The following is a 22,561-nucleotide window of genomic DNA, read 5'->3' on the forward strand; positions in this document are numbered from 1 at the left end:
GTTCTAAAGTAGGTGCAGCAATCGTGCGGCGGGTGCCATTAGGAGGTGCCTGTGCACCCCCGGCACCCCCCGTGCGCACGCCTATGATTGCCACCCCAAATAATGTCGCTCCCCCAATAATATTTGTGGTCAAATTGTGCAGTGATTCTATAGCTAGCCATACATCAGGACAACATGCTATAACTTAATTGGCTCTAGTTTTCAAATGATTAAAAAATGATAAATGTAAATTAGTTTCTCCAACTGAAGTACCTTACTAGTGTAGGACAATTTACTTAACCAAACAACTTAGAGCCTGGTTCAGACCTGTTCGATAGGCTGTGTGTAATCACATGTGATTTCAGCCGCCCACCCCAAGCAGGCTTCGCCACACCTGCATCTGGATGGAGATGCCCATAAAAAGTTGAAACTCGCTGTTTGATCCTGAGGTATGGGCATATTCAGGAATGCACATGTGCAAACTACAAACATCGGGGGATGAATTCGGACCCTAATGAACGGGTCTGAATCGGCCCCTTAGTTTTGCTTTTTTTTAACAACTACCTTCTTTTAACAATAACAAGCGTTTGTTTTCTTTGTGATAACGTAGCTGGTAGACATGTTTGATACATAACACATTCAGATCTTCTCACTAGGCAGAGACATATCTAAAAAACTAGTGCCAAGTGAAAAATAAACATGGCATGTTCATGATAAGGAGTACAAAATTAATCAACAGATTGACCCCAGTGTAATTATTGAAGAGCATTGCAAGTCCAGGCATGATGAGGTTGAGTGTATGCATTTAAGTCAAGCTAAAAAGAATACTAGGAGGAAATGTAATAATGTGTGTGTTTCATTTACTAAGCAAAATACTGCCACAAAATACTCTTTAGAAAAGAAAACATCAGCCCCTATATACAGACCACCATACATACAAAGGTGTGGGTTTTATAAAACACGACAAAATAGCCCCCAAAATGACTTGCCTCTGACAATTGTGTGGCTTTGTGGTGTTAGAGATGCAGAGATCACTTGGATTTTTTTGTGTAGTTTCACGGCGGCACTGCCCGCAGATCGCATCGTATGCAAATCGCATCATATGCAAATCACTCTGCATACGATTTGCATACTATTTGCATGCAATGCGATTAGCAAACCCCCACTATCACCGCCAGCCCGAAGCGTGGCGAGTACAGCATGCCCCGTGAGGGGCCGATGTATGCGTCCTCCCGACCTCTTCATACCCCCACTATCCACGTTGGCATGGAGTTGATGATATAAAGCAAAGCGAGCATAGCGAGCCCCACGAGGGGACGCAAAAAACAAGCCCGAAGTGTGGTGAGCACAGCGTGCCCTACGAGGGGCTGCGGAATACACATCAAGTAATACATGTAATACACGTCAAGTAATCCACGCCACGCTTCAGGTTCATTTTCCGCGTCCCCTCACCACGCTTCAGGCTTGGTGGCTTGCTGCGCTCACCACACTTTACAAGATGAACTCCACACCGACATGGATAGCGGGGGTATGAACAGGTCGGGAGGACGTGTACCGCGTCCGCTCACCATGCTTCGGGCTGGCGTGAATAGTGGGGGTGTGCAAATTGCATACCATGCGATCCACGGGCAGTGAAACTACACAAGTACCTTTTTTTTAATACTTTCCATTTATGTATGCAATTTTCCAATAATTTGGGTTTCAAAATTTATGAAGTGAAGCTGCCATCAGTATGGTATTTTGTTTTACTGTGCTCACCCGGTAATCTGTATCCTGGACACGCAACCTCCAACCCTGATGGAAGTGTGCTACTGTGTATAGTTTTGAATCAGGCCAATTATCTGTGGGGCCCATTTAAAGATCAATACAGTCACCGTTATTAGAGTTGTAGTGTTCTAATTTAAACAAACATACAGTACAGTTGTCTTAATAGACATGCACTAATATGCCTCAAAGATATAATGTTATTCATTTATTTAGAGACACCTTGTGGAAACTGTAGGGTAATGCAGCCACTTAATAAAAGTAAATCAACATATAACAAAAACAGCTTCATTTCAATATATAAAATAAATTTCCCAGATTTCCCAGATCCTGGATGAACCTCATCCCAGTGATGGTCAACTCCTGTCCCCGGCCTCACTGACTGATCCCCCCACACACACACACACACACACACACACAAACAAACATTGGCTCTTACCCCCAGCTGCAGCAGGGGCCCCTGACACACTGGCCCACCCCAGCCTCACAGAGGGACAGCCTCAGGATCCATCTACGCTGGCTGACTCCTGTGGTCTGCTGAAGGGGAGATGGCTGCTTAGGTGCTGTGCAACTCAGCAAATATGTGTTCCCATTTCTCCCCTGTCCTTGTCCTTCACCCTCCCCAGGGTACATCTAGTATATATCTGTATGAGTTATATGTATATATCTGTACTGTTCACTGTTTACTTTATATATACCTGAGCTGATACCCCGGCATTTGTCTTTTCACTTGGAGGCAAGTGAGATCCTTATACTGGGATATATATATATATATATATATATATATATATATATAGGGCGGTATTCAATGTGAATACCGGCGATGTGCAGCGAATCCTGTTTAGGATTCGCTGCACATTCGCCATGGGTCGCCGCGTTCCGGAGCCTCGCCGGCTCTGGTATTCAACGAGTCAGGGGCTCGCTGCCCCTGACCAGCAAATATGAGCTCCTGCGGGGAACGCCGCAGGGAGCCTGAGGACGGTGGCAGGCAGGGAGATGGAAGTCTCCCTGCCTGCCCCACAATGTTTGTGGGGGGGAGGTGGGCTCCCCGGGTGCCAGGCAGCACAGGCTGGCCCCTGGGGGTGCCAGCAGGGGACCGGTCATATTCACTACACCCGATCATGAATATGTAATGATCGGGTGAAGTGAATATATGAATATCTAATGAGCGGCTCGGCTCCGGCGCCCCCTGCTGGCTGGTCAGTGTAAAAAAAATATATATATATATATTTTTTTAAATTAACTATATATTCATGTGCTAACAGCACATGAATCAAAATAGCATGCCCCTCCTCAGAATAAAATTCCTGATTTTTTGACACCAAATGTAAAAAACAAAACACTTTATTTTAAAAGTTCACATTCCACTTCCCCATAAAAAGATAGCGATTGCTACTCTGTGAATCATGCCGAAAAAAACCTTCAAATGTATTCACCATCTGGTCATTGAATAGGATGATTCACCGTTTTAGTCAAAAATTCGCCAAACAGCACAAATTCGCCATAAAAACATGGCGAATCAGGCTCATTGAATACCGCCCATAGATATAGATATATATATATAGAGGGAGATATATATTGTGTGTGTGTGTGTGTGTGTGTGTGTGTGTCTGTGTGTGTGTGTGTGTGTGTTTGTGTGTGTGTGTGTGTGTGTGTGTGTGTGTGTGTGTAAAGAGAGGAGGCACAGTGGGTTGCTGCCCAGGGCCCCATGGTTCTAGGGCCTTTGAACAGGGGTGGGCTGGGCTGAGAGATGGTGCATCTGAAGCTTCTTGAGAGGCAGCTCGAGAATGCTTCCCGACTGCTCTGATTGTGAATTGCAGTCAATTACCATCTGCCTCTCAAACTGCAGCTAAACAGTAAATAGCTGCCAGCATTCTGATTGGTAGGTGTAGATAGAGAGAATGGGATCAGTATTATATCCATTATTTTAAATTAGCTACTGCCTGTAAGTAAATTGAACAGAATTTGTATTGAGAATTACTGTATTTGTAAAATATTTTCTTTCCCATTTGCATTTTTTATTATTTTTAAGTTTGAATGATTATCTGAATACATTTTGACCAGTAATATGTTTACATAAACCTTAGAGACCTCTTCCTCTAACAAGTTTGCTCAGCACAGCTTTCACCTTTTTATTACGTAAACTATAGATGACCGGGTTTAGCATTGGAGTGATGAGAGTGTAGAAAATAGCTATGAAGCTGTCTAGTGAGGTGCCGGAATAAGGTTGCATGTAAATAAATACACATGGAACATAAAAAAACATAACTACAGTAACATGAGAAGCACATGTAGAGAACGTCTTCCTTCTCGCATCCACCGTCTTCATCTTCATAATAGCAATAACAATATGAACGTACGATGTTAGAATTAAAATAAAGCAGAGCATGGCTATGGCTCCAATGTTGGCCAAGGTGATAGTCTTATTGATAGTAGTATCAGCACAAGCCAGCTTTAGAATGGGAATTATGTCACAGAAGAAATAGTCTATTGTGTTGGAACCACAGTAGGGCACATGGAAAGTTAATATTGTATGGATCATGGAGTGGAGAGAGCTAGTCAACCAACATCCAAAGGCAAAGCCCATGCACACCTTCCAGCTCATAAGGTTGCCATAGTGCAAAGGATGACATATGGCCACATACCGATCATACGCCATGACAGTATAAAGGAAACACTCGCAGCTTGCCAAGAAATGGAAAAAGTATAACTGGGATATACAACCACTAAAGGAAATCGTTTTTGCCAACAGGAAAGTCCCCAATAATTTTGGTAAAGTGACGGAAGAAAGACAAATATCCAGGAAAGAAAGATTTGAAAGAAAGAAATACATAGGGGTGTGAAGATCAGGAGTGCCTTTAACTGCCATAATGAGGGTAAAGTTACCCATTAAAGTAAAGATATATATCAAAGAGAAAATCATAACCAGGGGAAGCTGGAGCTCACTTGGGTGAGGTAGTCCTCTAAGGATGAATTCAGTTACTACAGTTGAGCTGTTCTTGTCCATTAGAAGATTGCAAACCCCAACAAATACAGTATGAGCAAAGAGCACCATGGATTCAAGATTCTAAACAAACTTATGTTAACCCCAAACCTTTTATGTTACGTAACTTCAACAACTTTAACAACTTTCTAACAAACAAATTATCTCTAAATATGAACATATACATGTAAGCTTTACCACGGAGAAGTAGCACAAAGGTCTGCATAAAATTATCACTTAATCAAAACAGCTTCATGTGTATAATATTAGTATAAATGAGAAAGTGCTGCTTAAATAAACATTTCAATTCTCTTAAGTGCTGCTGTTTTTTTCCCTAAAGATAAGAATAGTAAGCTTTGCGTTGATAATTTCTATTCAATCTAGGGAAACAGAATCTCCGAGGAATACAGTCAATGGGTAAACATCATACTTATTTATTATTATTATTATTAATTATTTGTATTATTATTATTATTATTATTATTATTTATAACATTCAATGACTTGATCTATATTTACACTGATGGAAAGGGGGAGGGTATGTCTTATGCTTATTTATACTTGATATATATATATATATATATATATATATATATATATATATATATATATATATATATATGTATAAATATATATATATATATATCTCTTATATATCTCTTGTATAACGTTCCCGCCCAGCGTTCTACACAAACCCGCCCCCCCCTAGGGAAAAGACCAGTGTGATACACACCACCACCCCCTTGACATCACCTCCCCCTGCACAGTCAGGGCTACAGTACACGCCCACCATCCACCATTGCTCCACAGCCACCAGTTGACACACACACCCCCTCTCGAGATTCGCGCTCCCCCTGTGCCCCCCCTCCCGTGATTCACGGCACACACACCCCCGCACCCCACCTCCCGCAATTCACGGACCCCCGCGGCCCCCCAGGACACCCCCCCCCCCCGTGCGCACCCTCCTGTGATTCACGGCACCCCCGCACCCCCCCCTCCCACGATTCGCGGACCCCAACGACCCCCCTTCTGTGATTCATGGCACCCCCGCGCCCCCTCCCGCAATTCACGGCACCCCCCGAACCCCTCTCATGATTTGCGGACCCCCGCGACCCTCCTTCCCATGATTCATGCCCCCCCGCGATTCACGGCACCCCCCGTGCCCCCTCCCGCGATTCATGGCCCCCCGCGCCCCCCCCTCCATCGATTTGCGCCCCCTCGATTCACGGACACCCCACAACCCCCCTTCCCGCAATTTGCGCCCCCCGCGACCTCCCCCTCCCACGATTCACTCCACCCTCCGCGATTCACTCCCCCCCCAGCAATTCGTGCCCCCTCCCGTGATTCACGGACCCCCACAACCCCCCCTCCCACAATTCGCGGACCCCCGCATCCCGACCTTCCCACAATTCACACCCCCCCCTCCCTTGATTCATGGCCCCCCCGCGCCCCCCCTTCCCACAATCTCCCCCCAGCGGACCCCCGCAACCACGCTCCCGCATTTCACGGACCCCTGTAAGAATGGGGGATCCTGTACCGCCACAAGAAGGTGCCGCCCCAAGGTGGGAAATCCAGCCCTGGCTACCGCGCTGCAGGTTCCCCCACTGCCAGAAGTATCCCTACTGTCTGCATCAGCACCACAACTTTTATCAATGTCTTGATTATACATACAGCCTTCTGCTCTCATGCACCCTCACTCCCTCCCAGTGGGAGGAGATGCTGACCCAATGCCGGGAGCTGCATACTGTCCCCCACCCTCCTCCAGTTCTAGGGATGCCTATCGACCATCAATGATTTCAAATCACCGATGGTTTATGGCCGATGTTGAATACTTTTGCCATTGATGTGGGAGGACCAGATGGTTTCCCTACATCGATGGCAAAAGAGAACCAATCAAGTTTCAATTTTTTTCTGATTGATCCACGGCCTATTCAGTCAGATATAATGGATGACCATCGATAACTACAACAATCGATGGTTATCTAAGTAATATTATATTACTACTATCGATGGCAGGGTGCAAAATCACCATCAATGCCAACCATTGATGGCATCTGCACCAATGGCCATCCCTACTCAGCAACAGCCAAAAACCTTTAATACCCCTCATGCCCAAACAACCCTATCACTTTCCTGCCTCCTGTTCTCCTGCCCCGTAACTTCTGCCAGTGGGGACCCGCTCACCCTGTGTTGCCCACATTCCCCTAACATGCTTTACCGCCCAGCCTCCTGCTCTCATGCACCCTAACTCCCACCCAGTAAGAGGAGACACTGACTCAGGGCCACCGTCCTGTACTCCTGTGCTGCCACGCTGGACCCTCACCCACTAGCAGAAGCTGCACAGTGTCCCCCACCCTCCTCTTTAGTCCCCCTTATGCCCACACACCCCTATCACTACCCAGCCTCCTGTTTTCCTGTGTAAGGCTGGGGGGGGGGGTAGGTTTAAGAACTAGGGGGGTAGGGCTATGGTGGTGGGAGGGTGGGTTAGTGTTACGCATTTGGAAAGGTGGGTTATGGTTAAGCAGCAGGGCGGGGGGGGTAAGTTAAGGTGATGGGGTATGGGGGTTAGGCATTAGTGGGAAGGGTTAGGCAGTGGGGAGGTAGAGTTGTCCAGATTCTCTCCTCCGGGATCCTGGATATAGGTTTAGGTGAAGGGGTGCGGGGATTACTCAACCTGTATGTAGAGATAATGCTTGCCCCAGTTCCCTTCTCCTGTGCTGTGGTTAAGAGGGCGGATGAGTCCGGGCACAGAGGATGAGGCCCCCTACCACTGCTGCCGAGTCAGGGCCACCGAGAAACCCAGCTCCGCTCTCTCCCCAGGGGCACATGACAGCCTCCACACACGCTGCTGTCTTGGAGGCTGTCACATCATCTCACCACACAGGGCTGATAGTGTCCGGAAGCAGCAAAGCTTCTCAACTGGTACAGCTCACCCACGGTACTGCAGGAAGGTGCGCTGGAATGATCTGCATATGCCTCCCGAGTCCCGGCCATTGCAAGTACTGTCTAAGTCCGTTTTTAACCCACACAGTGCCATTACTTCGCTCATGGAAGAAGGACATTTACCAGACCTATTATAAAAGATATAAATATTTATTCTTCATCATACACAAGAATGTAATTCAATACAATACCACATAACAAGACATCTTCACGTCTTGGCTTCCCCATCACAGCTTAACTCCTCTCCTTATGTGACACCCACGACCACCATACGACAAGCTCACCCTTGGGTGGAGTTGTGGCTAGTTTTATAACTTGATGATTTGGGTGGACACTCCTAGTAATACGTCATAGCCATCATTTCCTAAGTCCAAGTATGGTATTCTAACTGCGTATTCTATTGGCACTTAGTTTCCGTGTGTGAAGGGTCCTTTCCAAAGACTATTCTGGAAGGATCATTACATAACATATCCTGTTGTTTTCAACAGAACATCTGGATTTCATTAGATAACTAAAAGCTGCTAAAATCGTATAGGGCATAGGGCACCCGGCCCAGTCCACCACTGTTGCAGTGGCAGACTATGTGATCCCTGGGGGCCCCCCTGACCCTCGGGGCCCGTCACGGTTGTCCCCCTTGCCCCCCCCCCTGTCGCCAGGCCTGCCAGTGGGGAGCCACTGACTCAAAAACACCCTACTATACTATTGCACACACACACATAAACAACATGCACCCCCCACACCCACAAATGTCACTGTACCCTCCACACTATCAATGTACATCTTACTCTGTAACCGTAAACTCTGTAAACAAAACAATACACCCATCTTCTAAATCATATGCTCTCTATTTAACACATTTCACCCATAGGCGTGCGCACAGGGGGTGCCAGGGGTGCACAGGCACCTCCTAATGACCGGCACCCCCCCGCACAATTGCAGCACCTCTAATGACTGTCAGCGACAGTGCCCCCTCCCCCGGCTGGCTAGCAGTACCTGCGCTGGCCTGGCTGCAGTGGCTGGGCTCCTTCAGCACAAGTTTTTTTAAAGGGGGCGTGGCCACAGAGGTCCGTGATTAGGCCACGCCCCTGACATGTCCTGTGCTCGAGTGGAGACGAACTAGTGAAGCTGCAGCCTACCTAGTGAACTGTGGCAGGCTGGCTCCTGGCTGAAGCCTTCAGGTAATGTGTGCAGAGACTGGGGACAGGTGAATAAGGTTGTGTGTGACATATACTGTGAGGGAGTAGTGTGCTGTGTGTGAGAATGCAGTGAGGGGAAGTGAGGGGAACAAGGGGCCTGATTCAGGATCGTTCACTAAGTTGCAATGGTGCACCCCCTAAGGAAATGGGCTGCGCACGCCTATGATTTCACCTATAAATAAAGTTGCAATACAGGGCATCTTTCATACAATTCTAACCATATTTCTCACAATACAAACGTTCACAAATTAAGGGGGCGCAGCCGCTTACGCCAGTGTGAAGAGCGCCCGTAGGGCGCAATGAATCACCTAGTATATATATATGTTCTTATCACTCGGCACTCCACGGGTCCCAATATCAGCAGCTAAGATGCAAATCTCCAAACTTCATTCATATAACTCCAATAAAAAAATGGCACTCAGAGACTTAAGTAGTGAAAACAAAGTGTCTAACAGCAATAACAGAGCCAAATGTTTTCGGGGTAAACACCCTGTCCTCAGGGCTTGGGCTACAATGGAGAAAAACAACTCCACAACATAAGCATAAACAAATGTGCAAACTCACCTCATATGAATACCTCCTATTCAACCAGCCCGCCCGGTGTCTGTGCCGCCAGAATTAATCTGACCAGATGCTCCGGAAGTGTGTTCTGAGCGGACGTCCCCATTGTCATGGGAACTTGGGATCCACATGGCCGGCTATGCATTAAACCTATTCAGAGCTCTGGAAGAGCACCATCCGTCACCCGTTGCCATGGGAGCACACACACGCCTCCCCGGCACAAGTGGCAGGCAGTCTGCTCAATCAGGGGATCCCCAGTGTCCAGCGACATCAGAGTAGCTGTACACATATTATGTGCCTAAAACATGTGCATAATACAATCACATACAGTATATCATATGTGTTCAATCGTGTGCATATTACGATCACATAAAACTTGGAATTAGTGCATATAGAATATTCCACATAAATTTATATTCATATATCATATATCATTCATATATCAAATCTCAAACAATATATTATAATTCACTTATATATCTGAATCTAAATATCAAAAGTTAAAAATAAACTCAGTATTGATATCAAGCAAGGGATAATCAGGTCTATAGAGAAGAATTTTCAAATCTACCATAACAGATTACCACACTTAACATTAGAATAATGCATTCCAATTAATTGAATCATTAAGGCCGCCTGGTTTTGTGGTCCCCAATCTTACTATGCATTTTGACTATTTAACCAACAGTCTCCTGTCTTCTCCCCGTAAGGAAATTGACTCATGATCTATCATAAAATATTTTAGGGACTCTAAAGGATGTTGGTGGTCCCTAAAATGACGAGCCACCAATTGATCAATTTCTTTCTTGTCTAACATAATTTTGATAGCCGAACTATGAGCGTTCATCCGCTCTTATATTTTTGTGAAGTTTGTCCTACATATGCCAAACCACATGGACATACTGTACTGTATCAACATGTACACACATTCTGTAACTGGTGTTACATGTTAGGACATATCACAGGTAGTGTCCCTGTGGGGATCCTTAAACGTTTTGCATGGCACCAGATATTTGCAGGTGGTACAGTGTCCACAGCTATAGCATCCTGGTGCTTTAAATTGGGTGTCTGGGGGGGTATTTAGCAACCTGGTCGGTAATATCCGCATGTACCAATTTGTCTTGGAGGTTTCTACCCCTTCTGTGTGCAGCCATCAATCTCAATTCTTTAAATACTGGTAATTATCACACTTTACAATAGGCCACAATGCTTTTGTGGCTCTATCAATGATTGGACTTGCCAACTATGAGCAACACAAGGTTTACCAATGGCTATCGAATGGCAGCACACAGGGACAGCGTCGTCCATTCTTCAGACGCAAATATCCGAAAACTAAATTGGACACTGAGTCCTCACAGAAAGCAGGCAGCACTGGCAGAGAATCTGTGTAAAACTCCAATCAACATGGCCCTTTAGGCACAGTAACAAGGGCTCATTTGCCAAAACTTCACATAAATAAACAAGGAGGGGGGCCAATGCAAAAGGCAAAAGTCATGGAAAAAAGCCACCAGCAAACCCGAGGAAGAAGTAATATTCAATCTCTCCTCACATGACCTAACCAATGCGGGAACTAGCCTATTGAAAAAAGGACAATCATTCATCCCTAATTGTCCTCTTGATAAATGACCTGGCAAGTGGAAATATCCCATCTGACAAGACAACTGAAACTTTAAGCAGCCCATACATGCTGCTATTTAGGGCATGCTTCCTGTGCTGTACTAGCACGGATCACATTGAATTGCATTGCCTGTGCACACGTTGTGCATGCAATGCGATCCAATGTGATGTAACCTAAAGTACAAAAAGTATGTGCAAGCACTGCTCCCCAGATCCACCTTTGACGCTATGTCCAATAATGCCAGTATTAAAACCTTTATAGGCCTCCGTGACCAAGATGTATCTGCTTTGGCATTAAAACCCAATGGACAAAACACCCAAACCTTACACAGCTCGAATGAACTGCTATTAAATCATTAGCTGACAACTCCAACCTTATCATCTGTCCCATGGATAAAGAAGGAGCATTTGTCCTCCAGGACAAAACTGCCTACATTGATGAAATAAAGAGACAATTTGCGGACTTTGACACTTACTTACCTCTTGCTTTCCAAATGGAATTATGAAACGTAGTTGCCTTGAGTTTAGTTATGCATGTCATTGATAATCAACTGGTAGTAGCTCCATGCCCGGAATTTCCTCTTACACTATAATTATACACACTTCCAAAAATCCATAAAGATTTTGTACCTCCACCAGGATGACCGATCATTTCCTCCAGAGGATACTAATCACAACCCATTTCAATATTCCTGGACTTTGCTACAACCCTTGGTTAAAAAGCGACAGAACTTTTTGCTGGACACTACCTCGTTTCTTAACAAACTGAATGCTTTAAAGCATACAGTATGTCCACAGACACTTGGTTGGTGTGCGCAGATGTAGTTTACTTGTACACAGTCACCCCATGATGCAGGTATCACGGCGTACTCGTGTTCCTGGAGACGAACGGCAACTTTGGTAATGACTATACTCTGCAGCGAGCTTGCACACCCACAGGAGTAAGATTTATGCCTCTTCTAAATCGTATGTATAACAGCACATGCGTTGAAGAGACCCCTGTTTTGAGCAGTTTTTTGTTATTTTAAGCGATAATCGGCAGAACTTCGGGCTTATTGAAGTCCTATACCTCTGCAGGACAGAGGTTTTTCTAAGACTGATGTGGTCAGCGATTTAAAAAAAAACTACTGTTGGGTGAAATTTATTCTTACGGTACCATTCATATTGGATCCATATCTACCCCTGATCAAGTCCTAACGGACGAAACGCGTAGGGTTTCTTACCAAAGAAAATTGCTCTTAGATGTCGGATCAATTGACATTCACCTGAACAAATTGTGTCTGAATGTGGGATTACCCATTGAATCATGTACTAATTCTTCTATTTCTTCTTCTTTCTATATATATATATATATATATATATATATATATATATATATATATATATATATATATATATGTTCAATAAATGAGGATGCGGCGACTAATTGCTCTTAAAACATATAATATAAATAGTGCAATCTGCACTTATTAAAACAATGTATGCTGGTGTTTTAAAAAAGGGGGGACTGGAACCACTATATGTGGTTGGATGTACTATAAAAAGCAATGAAAAATATATATATAAATATGCCAGAAAGTCACTATGGCCCTTATTCTGGTTGGTGCGGTCAGAGCCGCACACGGGGCTCTGACCGCACAAACCAATCCCCGCCCACCCTACGGATCGCCACGGCCGTCCGTACACGGACGGCTGGCGATCCGCATAAAAATGGTGGAGGCGTACGCCTCCACCATGCTGGGAGCTGCCCCCTGCATTCGATGGTCGTCGACCATCGAAGGCAGGTCCGCACGCCGCGGCAGCTCCCGCAAGCTGAGACCACACGGACGATTGTCCGTGTGGTAGCTTGTATGGGGGCTGAAAGCTGACATCCGGCGACGTCAGCTTTCCGCCCCCATGAGTGGCGTCATGCCCTCATTACCATGCATACGCCCCGCGTTTGCATGGGAACGCCCATGAAACGCGGGGCGTACACATAGGGAAATGAGGGCATGATGCCTCTCACGCCCCTATACGCCCCCTTTGCGGCGGACGAAAGACGTCTGCGGCGAAGGGGGCTGCACATGCGCAGAATGACCTCTGCGCATGTGCAGAACAAAAACATCGGCGGTACGGCCGCACGCGGGCCGTACCGATCCGATCAGAATAAGGGCCTATATGTAGATAAAAATATAGATACATTTATTTAAGCAGTAAAAGATAATAAATAAAAACAGACAATTAAAGAGACTCCTATCCTAAAAACAGAGATAAGGCTCTCAGAATAAAAGGATCTATTTAAGGTGCAAAAAAAACAAATAAAGTGCTTATCTTTAGATGAGGCAGGAGGGCTAGAGTGCGGTAGGTGACAGGTACACCTACCGCACTGGTCACTTTATTGTTTAACACTTATAAATTTATTATAAAATACTTGAAGGATATATGTCACTGTACATCTCATTATTCTTAAATTATATAAATTACTCTGCAATTGCGAAAGTGTAACATAACAAGCCATATAAGTTCATTCATATGCTCTTCTTTATATTCTATGTAATGCCGTAAGGAAAATCCCACGGAAAATGGCCTCCGTTAATCACAAAGCCTTAATGAACCCACGGTCTTCAGTAAAATGGCGTCCGCAATATGAAAACAATGGAGAAGAACAACGCGATTCCCTGACACAGACCTCAAACAGAACACTAGAGGATTGGGAACACTAGAGGATTGGGACGCATACAGAGATGAAACAGCGGACGCATGCGCAGTTAGCGCGAACCGGGTCTCTGACAGTTCTTCAGAGCAACTGGACGGCTTGTATTAGAACTAGCAGACGCAATTGCAGACACATGCGCAATAGCCCTCATTGGACACCGGAAGTGTGGCGGAAGTACCGCACACATAACTATTAAGACTATTTGTGGACTTTTGAAATGTTTTATGAACAGTTAGCAGGATATTTAAGAAGTTATTCCAGCGATTTATAACATGGACTGTGTATATTCATGTTTATTAGGTCTGAAAACCCAGATTGTTATTCATTAGTAAATTATGACAGGAAGTGATGTCAGAATAGGAGCAGGAGATATACTGGTATAAATACAGGTCAGGTCTCAGTCTACTTGCATCCCTTGATAAAGTCAGAAGGACGAAACGCGTTGGGTCACTCTAGCCCTCCTGCCTCATCTAAAGATAAGCACTTTATTTGTTTTTTTGCACCTTGAATAGATCCTTTTATTCTGAGAGCCTTATCTCTGTTTTTAGGATAGGAGTCTCTTTAATTGTCTGTTTTTTTTTATTATCTTTTACCGCTTAAATAAATGTATCTATATTTTTATCTACATATAGTGACTTTCTGGCATATTTATATATTTTTTTTTTCATTGCTTTTTATATTACATCCAACCACATATAGTGGTTCCAGTCCCCCCCCCTTTTTTAAAACACCAGCATACATTGTTTTAATAAGTGCAGATTGCACTATTTATATTATATGTTTTAAGAGCAATTAGTCGCCGCATCCTCATTTATTGAACACATCCCTTTGTTGTAAGTAACTTACCATTACTTGGACTTTGAGGATTGGCTGACACCCCATAAGTGAGACGGGGGACGTTGCCTAAATTTACTAAAAGTTGTTGGAGAAGCACAGGTGGCGCCACACATTTATTTTGCATATATTTATATTTATATATATATATATATATATATATATATATATATATTAATGGCATTTTTCGTCATTAAAGGCAGGGAAATGTTGCAATTGCCATGCCTCCCCACCGAATGCAACATGTTTGATTAGTGAGGGCACCCAGTCCAGTATTTATGCTGATATTGTGTGGATGTTTGCCGGTCTTCTGTTGGATATATATATATATATATATATATATATATATATATATATATATAGATCCACAAAAAGCCTGCACTCGCACAGTGTTTAGATAAAACAACCGTGGGGTGTTCTTTAAGGACCACAGGCAATGCCCGTGTCCATGTACAAAGGCAAAAAAGGTAAGAACACTCGCCAAAAAAGAAACAACTGGAAATACTCCTAGTTGTTTTTAAATATAAACACAGAGTCAAAATGAAAAGAGGTTATTTAACCTGTTTCTTAGGTCCATCTTCCAACGTTTCGGTCAGCCACTGTGACCTTTGTCAAGGAATGGAAACAAGGAGGTAACACTGCTGCACAGTAGTCTAGAGACAACGGGACCAATTCCCAGGAGAGAATGGCTTCCGTGGCTTCCTCTCTCCTGGGAATTGGTCCCGTTGTCTCTAGACTACTGTGCAGCAGTGTTACCTTCTTGTTTCCATTCCTTGACAAAGGTCACAGTGGCTGACCGAAACGTTGGAAGATGGACCTAAGAAAAAGGTTAAATAACCTCTTTTCATTTTGACTCTGTGTTTATATTTAAAAACAACTAGGAGTATTTCCAGTTGTTTCTTTTTTGGCGAGTGTTCTTACCTACCTCCGGTAGGCTTTTTTGCCTTCATATATATATATATATATATATATATATATATATATATATATATATATATATATATATATATATTGTCACAAGTTGCACTGAACTACCTGCCTATTCAGCTCGGGAATTGGCTAGACCTAACGCAGAGGTGCGGAGTCTAACCGTGCCGAGGGTTTTCTGCCAGTGACCCCTCCAATTGGGATTTGGGCTTCTGCGGCACTCGACACGTTGGTCGCGGTCCTCTGGTTAGGTTTCCCTTTATGAGCTGGAGGCCGGGAGTAGATGATATGGAGAAGCGGTCGTCTAGCCGGGTCGGTATCAATGCTGTCAATTAAGAGCCCAGGGGGGAGGCGAAGAAGGTCCAAAACAAGCCGGGTCATACACGGGAGACACTGTTGCGGTACACTGGGATGAGACGGAGGAATGGTCGGAAGCAAGCTGGGGTCATACACGAGAAGGTCACGAATGGAGTACAAGGGGTCAAGCGGGAGAATCGTCAGTAACAAGCCGGGTCAATCACAGTAGCAATGGAGATCAGAAACTAAGCACAGTAACGCTGGAGTAGGTGTGAGCCTATACTCTGGCAAAGTTCCCCTGCCAGAGACTTCCTTTTATTCCTTGCAGGCTGCTGCTCATTTCCTGCCTGTGCCTTTAAATCTTAGAACGTGCGGCGCGCACGCCCCTAGTGAGCGCGCGCCCGCGCACCCGGAAGCCGGACACACGCTGCTGGAGCTCCGACAGAGGGAGACCCCAGCAGCCTGCCAACTCGCCGGCTACCGCCCGCATCAGAACGGGAACCCCCAGACTGAACCGCCCGCTGCTTAGACGGCTCAGCCTGCCGCCCGCCATGCCCAGCCTGCCGCCCGTCCTGACCGTCCCGCTGCCCGCAGAACGCACGTCCCCGGACCCGGTAAGAGACTCCCGCGGTCCGGGAGACTGTGACATTACCCCCCACCCTAGGGGTGGGCACCGAACACCCTTTGAAAGGTTTCTTGGGGTATTTCTGATGGAACTTGCGGAGTAACTGTGGAGCGTGAACTTCGGAGGCCTTAACCCAGCAACGCTCTTCAGGACCGAATCCTTTCCAGTCGATGAGGAATTGAACACGCCCCCTGGAAACTCTTGAATCCAAAATTTGTCGTATTTCATATTCCTCATGACCTCCTACCAGAAGAAGTGTATAAGGCCATCTGAGAGAAGAAAACCTATTGAGAATAAGCGGTTTCAGAAGTGACACATGAAAGACGTTGGGAATCCTAAGGGATCTAGGAAGTTTGAGTCTTACCGCCACTGGATTAACTACTTGAAGGACATAAAAGAGGCCGCTTGCGATACGTGTGCTCAACACAAGTCTATACCACAAGCTCCAGTTGGGCTACTCCAGCCTCTTCCAGTCCCAAGTCACCCCTGGGTTGATATTTCGATGGATTTCATCACTGAGCTTCCTGTTAGCCAGAGTATTCTGTCACAAGTTGCACTGAACTACCTGCCTATTCAGCTCGGGAATTGGCTAGACCTAACGCAGAGGTGCGGAGTCTAACCGTGCCGAGGGTTTTCTGCCAGTGACCCCTCCAATTGGGATTTGGGCTTCTGCGGCACTCGACACGTCGGTCGCAGTCCTCTGGTTAGGTTTCCCTTTATGAGCTGGAGGCCGGGAGTAGATGATATGGAGAAGCGGTCGTCTAGCCGGGTCGGTATCAATGCTGTCAATTAAGAGCCCAGGGGGGCGGCGAAGAAGGTCCAAAACAAGCCGGGTCATACACGGGAGACACTGTTGCGGTACACTGGGATGAGACGGAGGAATGGTCGGAAGCAAGCTGGGGTCATATACGAGAAGGTCACGAATGGAGTACAAGGGGTCAAGCGGGAGAATCGTCAGTAACAAGCCGGGTCAATCACAGTAGCAATGGAGATCAGAAACTAAGCACAGTAACGCTGGAGTAGGTGTGAGCCTATACTCTGGCAGAGTTCCCCTGCCAGAGACTTCCTTTTATTCCCTGCAGGCTGCTGCTCATTTCCTGCCTGTGCCTTTAAATCTTAGAACGTGCGGCGCGCGCGCCCCTAGTGAGTGTGCGCCCGCGCACCCGGAAGCCGGACACACGCTGCTGGAGCTCCGACAGAGGGAGACCCCAGCAGCCTGCCAACTCGCCGGCTACCGCCCGCATCAGAACGGGAACCCCCAGACTGAACCGCCCGCTGCTTAGACGGCTCAGCCTGCCGCCCGCCATGCCCAGCCTGCCGCCCCTCCTGACCGGCCCGCAGAACACACGTCCCCGGACCCGGTAAGAGACTCCCGCGGTCCGGGAGACTGTGACATATATATATAAAAAGTGGGTTTCCAAAACGGCACTCAAAAAACATTAAAGTTGCAACTGTGGTGCAGGGTCCAGAAAGAAATTGATAATAGCACTTACCCAACCTTGTAGCAAGGAGAGAAACAGACCAGCACTCGTTTTTAGATGAAAAAAAGATAAGTGTATTGGAGAAGTATTACAACATGGCAAACATCTCAAGTTACATTAAACAGACCCGACAGGCTGTTTCAACTGGATTCCAACCAGTTGTCATCAGGGGTAAAGCATTGCAGCAATGGACCAGTATTTAACATATCATAAATGGCGCCAAGTACGCCCAGAACTTCAAATTGTGGTGCGCTGTCACTCAGCACCACCAACGGTGCTTGAGGCGTCATGTTGCTAAGCAACACCCGGCTGGCTGGGGGCGCGTCATGAGGGAGTCCCCGTCCGTGTAGCGGCTGATTGCTGATGCCGTTTAATGTGAATGGAGGGAGAGGGTGAGATGCGGCAGCCTCTGGCGCTGCCGTATGACTGAAGGGTAAGGTTATGCACGTCCGTGCAACCTGCGGGGGTTATTTAATAGCGGGATGGGAGTCAGGAGGTGAAAAGGGTACTTATCTAACCTGCGATAAGCCCTGTGATAAGTCTGTGACGTATCAGGATGCTGGATGTGTGGCCAGGTGACCAGGATGGGTGGAAATACATATGTGTACAGTATCTGGGAGTGATGCCGGGATGTAGGTGCCGCTGGCCACTTACTGGTGAGGGGGGGTGGGGGTAATATGTGAATCAGTCCACCAGGAAAAGGTGAGACCGGATATGTGCGCTAAGCAGTACAGTGCTGGTGGATGCAGATGATATGGTGAGGCGGCGTACAATTGGCTCAGCTGCTTTATATATACTGTGTGCTGGTGGAGATCCCTCTGGCCAGCTTCTGCTGGTTAATGGTTTACTCTACCCCCCAGGCTGGCTGGGAGCTGTGTAGGGACTGTTGAGCTTACACGTGCCAGTACTGGTGCAACATCATTATATCCTGCTTATTACAGATACAGCATCTATATATAAAAGTCTAATGCCAAACACACCATTTTGTGATAGAATCCTCATTGCATGCAGGTTTACAGTGGCACTTTGAGGCAGCAGAACCTTGAGGCATGCAACATCTGCCAATAATCTGTGGAACATCGGCTTTGTATGCTTCTTTGAATTTGGCCCTATGAAAAAAGGCTGCACTACTACTGTGGCCATAAGGGGCACTACTTGGATCCTGCTTTGTAGGTTAAAATGTAACAGTTACAAATGTATATAAGGGGTATTACTGTGTAGCATAACTTGTATAAGGGGTAATACTGTGTTATATTATATGTATACGGGGTGTATTCTATTGTTTATATCCTCTTCTTCTTTCAGCTACTGTATATAAATGCTTCTTTTTAGATGTGATGGCAAGCAATAATATAAAACCAAATTTGATATGCAAACTAAATAACTTGACATTTCACAAAAAATAACTGTGTATGGACCTTATTCTGGTTGAGTAGCAAAGCTGCAAATTTTGCAACTTTGCGAGTCCACGAAACACCACCCGCACAGCCTCCCGCCCCCCTTCACATGCCAAGTTTTCCCCGCATGCATGCGTCTGGATGTTTTGCATAAACATCCATCCGCATCTTGCGTGCGGGGAGGAAATAATTGATGGTCATCAATCATCGAATGATTTCTACAGCGATCACAAGCGGGCGGGCAGCTGACATCCACTGACGTGAGCTATCCGCCCAGGCACCCGTGTGATGAGCACATTTCCATGAGAATGCCCAGCATTTTCATGGGAACGCCCATGAAATGCTGGGTGTTCCCATGGGCGTGACCCCTTGCACCCCCGCCCTCACTTCTAGGTGCAAACGGGACAGCGAACAAGCTGTTTGCCACGACCGCTCACACCAGGCATCTGCACATGCGCATAAATGCTAAACATCGCTCCCCCCCATCGCCCGAGCAAACTTGTGGGGGAGCGAGACAACCAGAATAACCCCTATGTACAGCAAAGCCATAAACAATAGCAGCAATACAAATTAATCAGACCAGGGAGACAGACAAATGCTCACCTTACGGTCTAATGCTTAGACTGATAGGAACAGGGGCGTAACTAGAACTCTCTGGGACTCATAGCAAAATTTTAAGAGGGGCCCCATTGTACAGTAGGACAGACACATGGGTAGTGTGGGGATAACATTTGTCACAAAAACATTCACACAGGGTTAGGAGGGTACACAGTGTCATACACGGGAAGGGCATGTTTGGCAGGTATAAGGTGTCATAATACACAGACACGGGAAGGATGTAGGAGGGACAGGATTTCACACACACAGGGGTAGTGGGCTACAGGGGGGTCACGCACAGGATAGGGATTAGAGTGGGTCACACACACACACTGTGGATTAAAGGGTATGGGTGAGAAGGTTTCACACAGGGATAGGGGTCTGACACCGGGAGAGGAAATAATGTTTCACACATACACACACATACACACACATACAGGAGTTGTGGGGTCACACACCAGAGATTAGGGTGGTAGGGGGAACAAGGTGTAGGGGGGGGGGGGGTGATAAGGTCTGACATACACAGGGGTTCGCACGCTGGGGTGTAGGTGGGTATAGGGCTCACCAGGCACTTACCAATCTGTTAGTCAATGTATTGCAGGGTGTTAGTGAGACATAGGCATAGGTTGAAGGGGAAATCCTGAATTGGAATCCAGGATGTACTGCTGCAAGCAGATGGCCGCCAGGCTGGAAGCATGGGGAAGTCACCCCCGTGCAGGAGCAGGAGGCAGGACAAGCACTGCTACCCCCGGCTCACACACGCTGCAGCCCATCTGCTGGAGGATGACGATGGAGGTGCCGGGGCTGCTGGGCAGGGAGAGGGCGGATCTCGGGCGTCTGCGCGGGGGGGGGGGTGTCAGGGTTTTAGAGCAGCACAGGTGTCTCACTCTCCAGCGCCCGGGGGGGAGAGATTTTCAGATCTCTGATGTGGCGATGCCGGTGCCCTCTTCTACAGTGCAGTGTTACCAGGTGCAGGTGGGCCCTGGGGATGGCTCGGGCCCCATAGCAACTGCACCCCCTGCACCCTCGGTAGTTACGCCACTAAATAAGAACTTATTGCCATAAACATCAAGACAACAACTCAGTTTTCTGATTTATACTCTAGATTATCTTTTAACTAAATAATGAATTCATTGATTGATTACTGTAGATCAGTGACTATGGTTTCATACAGAATATATATTACAATTTAATTTTATTGTGTTCAACCACAAACCATGAACATACTCTCTCTTCCCAAACGGCTGCGACTCTATGGAACTTACTTCCCACACAGTTCCAGAGGCACCCACTACAGAATCCTTAAAATACAGACTCAAGACTTTCCTGTTTAGTCGGGCATGTCCTTAGTTGTCCCTTTAGCATAGCCATGCTCTGTGTATTTTATGAAAAGCTTCTCTGTACTTCATTGTGAGTCTTATTGAAGAAAGGGCACTGGATAAATACAATTATTATTACTTTTTTAAATTGAAATACATATATTTATTGATGTTCTTTTCTGTCTAAGTTCTTTGGAAACTGTGAAATTGTATTTCTAAGGGTATTCTTGATAGCGTTCTTGACCTCCTGGTTTCTTAGAGTGTAGATGATAGGGTTAAGCAGGGGCGTCAGTACTGTATAGAGCACAGACACTAACTTATCTGCTGAGTAGTTCACCGGTGGCCTCAAGTAGATGAACACACAGGGACCGAAGAAGAACGTAACAACCAGCAGGTGGGAAGCACATGTAGAGAAAGCCTTGTGTCTCCCTTCTGATGAACGAATCTTTAAGATTGTGGCTAGGATGCCAAGGTAGGATAACAGCAACACCACGAAGCAAGTAAGAGAAATCATCCCACTATTGGCTATGATAAACATATCAATAAAGTAAGTGTCAGAACAGGAAAGCACAGCAAGTGGATGGACATCACAGAAGAAGTGATTGATTTTATTGGGACCACAAAATGGCAGCTGGTAGGTGAGAAACGCCTGAGTGAAAGAGTGTAAAAAGCCTGCTAGCCAGGTAGAGGCCACCAACCAATAACAGAACTTGTGGTTCATGACAATGTGATACCTTAGTGGATTACAAATGGCCACATATCGGTCATATGCCATAGCAGTGAGCAGGAAACACTCTGTACCACCAAATAAATGTAGAAAGAAGAGCTGAGACATGCACTGGTTAAATGAGATGGTCTTCTGCTCTGATAGCGTATTATATAACATCTTTGGGATGGTGACAGTTGAATAACACATGTCCAAAAAAGACAAGTTGCTTAGAAAGAAATACATTGGAGAATGTAGACGCGGATCTTTTTGGACTGCTGTCATAATGAGAAGGTTTCCGGATAAAGTCATCAAATACAGGACCAGAAATAGTGCAAACAATGTGATTTGTATTTCAACTGAGTATGAGAGACCACTAAGGGTGAAATGAGTGACTGAGCTGTGATTTCTAGAAGCCATCTCAAGCTTTTGTGACCTCTGCTAAAGCACAGTGGGTATTATAAGATAGCTGTATTTATCAAAAGGCAGGGGAATAATGAAAAATATATTGAAAAATAAATGTAGCCATATTTCATCATCAGTCACAAATAACTAAATATATATATATATATATATATATATATATATATATATATATATATATATATATATATACATACATACATATTATTTAGGAAAG

At 45.7% G+C, this 22,561-nt stretch overlaps 2 protein-coding genes across 2 annotated transcripts; both read right to left on the reverse strand.

Annotated features, from left to right (window-relative positions):
• Window positions 1-3,826: 3,826 nt before the first annotated feature.
• LOC146081300 (olfactory receptor 10G7-like) lies at window positions 3,827-4,750 on the reverse strand. Its single transcript, XM_083189449.1, has one exon. It carries the CDS (start codon window positions 4,748-4,750, stop codon window positions 3,827-3,829), a length of 924 nt encoding a protein of 307 aa, XP_083045575.1.
• A 4,541-nt stretch (window positions 4,751-9,291) lies between these two features.
• On the reverse strand, window positions 9,292-22,341 carry LOC146079005 (olfactory receptor 4E2-like). Its single transcript, XM_083186147.1, has 4 exons — window positions 21,441-22,341; window positions 20,462-20,478; window positions 16,471-16,664; window positions 9,292-9,373 (listed from the first exon to the last, which is right to left on the reverse strand). Exons 1-4 carry the CDS (start codon window positions 22,339-22,341, stop codon window positions 9,292-9,294), a joined length of 1,194 nt encoding a protein of 397 aa, XP_083042273.1.
• Window positions 22,342-22,561: the final 220 nt, after the last annotated feature.

Source organism: Crinia signifera, chromosome 1 (genome assembly GCF_055691185.1).
Source record: "Crinia signifera chromosome 1, ASM5569118v1, whole genome shotgun sequence".
NCBI classification, from domain to species: Eukaryota; Metazoa; Chordata; class Amphibia; order Anura; family Myobatrachidae; genus Crinia; species Crinia signifera.